General features: G+C 33.9%; 1 protein-coding gene across 1 annotated transcript in view; it reads right to left on the bottom strand.

The window, feature by feature from the left end:
• The window catches only part of LOC111412753, a 19,050-nt gene that overhangs the window by 9,150 nt on the left and 8,658 nt on the right, over window positions 1-1,242 (bottom strand). The window contains exons 5-7 of the mRNA XM_023043670.1: window positions 391-596; window positions 262-290; window positions 76-160 (exon numbers count right to left, since the gene is read on the bottom strand). Of these exons, the coding sequence (XP_022899438.1) occupies window positions 76-160; window positions 262-290; window positions 391-596 (320 nt within the window). The remainder of the gene's footprint in view (window positions 1-75; window positions 161-261; window positions 291-390; window positions 597-1,242) is intronic.

Raw genomic sequence — 1,242 nt, 5'->3', positions numbered from 1 at the left:
TACATAATATTGCTTTTATGAGAAGCCATCTTCATCGGTCCATATCCGAAGCTCCTTTCTATAAAGAATACTTACTTTCTTCGTATCTCAAAACACCATCCTATAGTCTTCTTTGTCTTGCAATCCCATAGATCAAGGTGTGGAAGGCAAGGAAGGTGGCCTACAATATTTTAACGGTTCAATGAAGGAGACATTTAGAAGTTGTTGTCATATTGCTGCGTCGTGGAGAAGAACAACAATGGATCAATTACATGGGTTCACATTGATTAGAGTGACACGTTCTTATATTTCTACATCAAAGCATGCATTCACTCATTTGCCTAGTACAGGCTACACTTAATAAAGTTGACTTTTTAAGATGAAAGTTCAAGTCTTAATAATGCCTATAACCTCTGTGCAAAATCGCATCCTCCATTTGTCTTTCTCACTCTTCCAAAAGAGCAATGGCATCTCACATTGTTAGATAGCCCTTTATGGGTCGCAAAAGAGAGTTGAAATTTGCTCTTGAATCCATCTAGGACGGCTAGAACAGTGATGTGGAGTTGCACAAGGTGGCAGTCAAACATAGGCATCCATCTGGAAGCAGATGATCGATGCTGGCACCAAGTATAAAGCAATACAACCACTTAATAGACATTATTGAACAAGTTGAAATAAGAGAGACTAAATATTGTTATATATTAATAGTATAAATATAAAACGTGAAAAAAATAATTAAATTAGATGAAGTGCCCAAGTTATGGAAATATGACATTTGTGTGGGATGTTAGGGGTTCGAATTACTCCCCACGCAATTATTAACAAGTCTTGATTGGGCTTTGGCTAAAATATTTTTTTTTATTATTTTATTTATTTTCAAAATTATTTAATGGGTCAAATTAGCTAGTATTTTTCAATCGTTTTTTGTAACAACCCACTACTCACGGTCATTAAAACACTCACTACTTACAGTCATTATTATTCTACATTATTCTCTAGTCATGGAACGGTTACTTCCAATTTTGTCTATATAAAATAATGTCTTGGTTTGGGAAAAAGACACAAAAAAGAAAACAGAAGATCGTTTGAAAAGAAATATTATTTCTCATATTCTGAATCATTTTATACTCGACTTTTTCATATATTCTGAAGTATCTTTGAGAGTTCTAAAAACCATTCGCAATTGCTCCATAAGTGGTTTATAATCGTTGTATTTTAGGAATGATTGTCCAACAGTTATCGACGGGCAATATCACTTTAAGA

The sequence above is a fragment of the Olea europaea genome, chromosome 16, assembly GCF_002742605.1.
Source record: "Olea europaea var. sylvestris chromosome 16, O_europaea_v1, whole genome shotgun sequence".
Classification (NCBI taxonomy): Eukaryota; Viridiplantae; Streptophyta; class Magnoliopsida; order Lamiales; family Oleaceae; genus Olea; species Olea europaea.
This window is presented reverse-complemented; position numbering and strand designations above follow the sequence as displayed.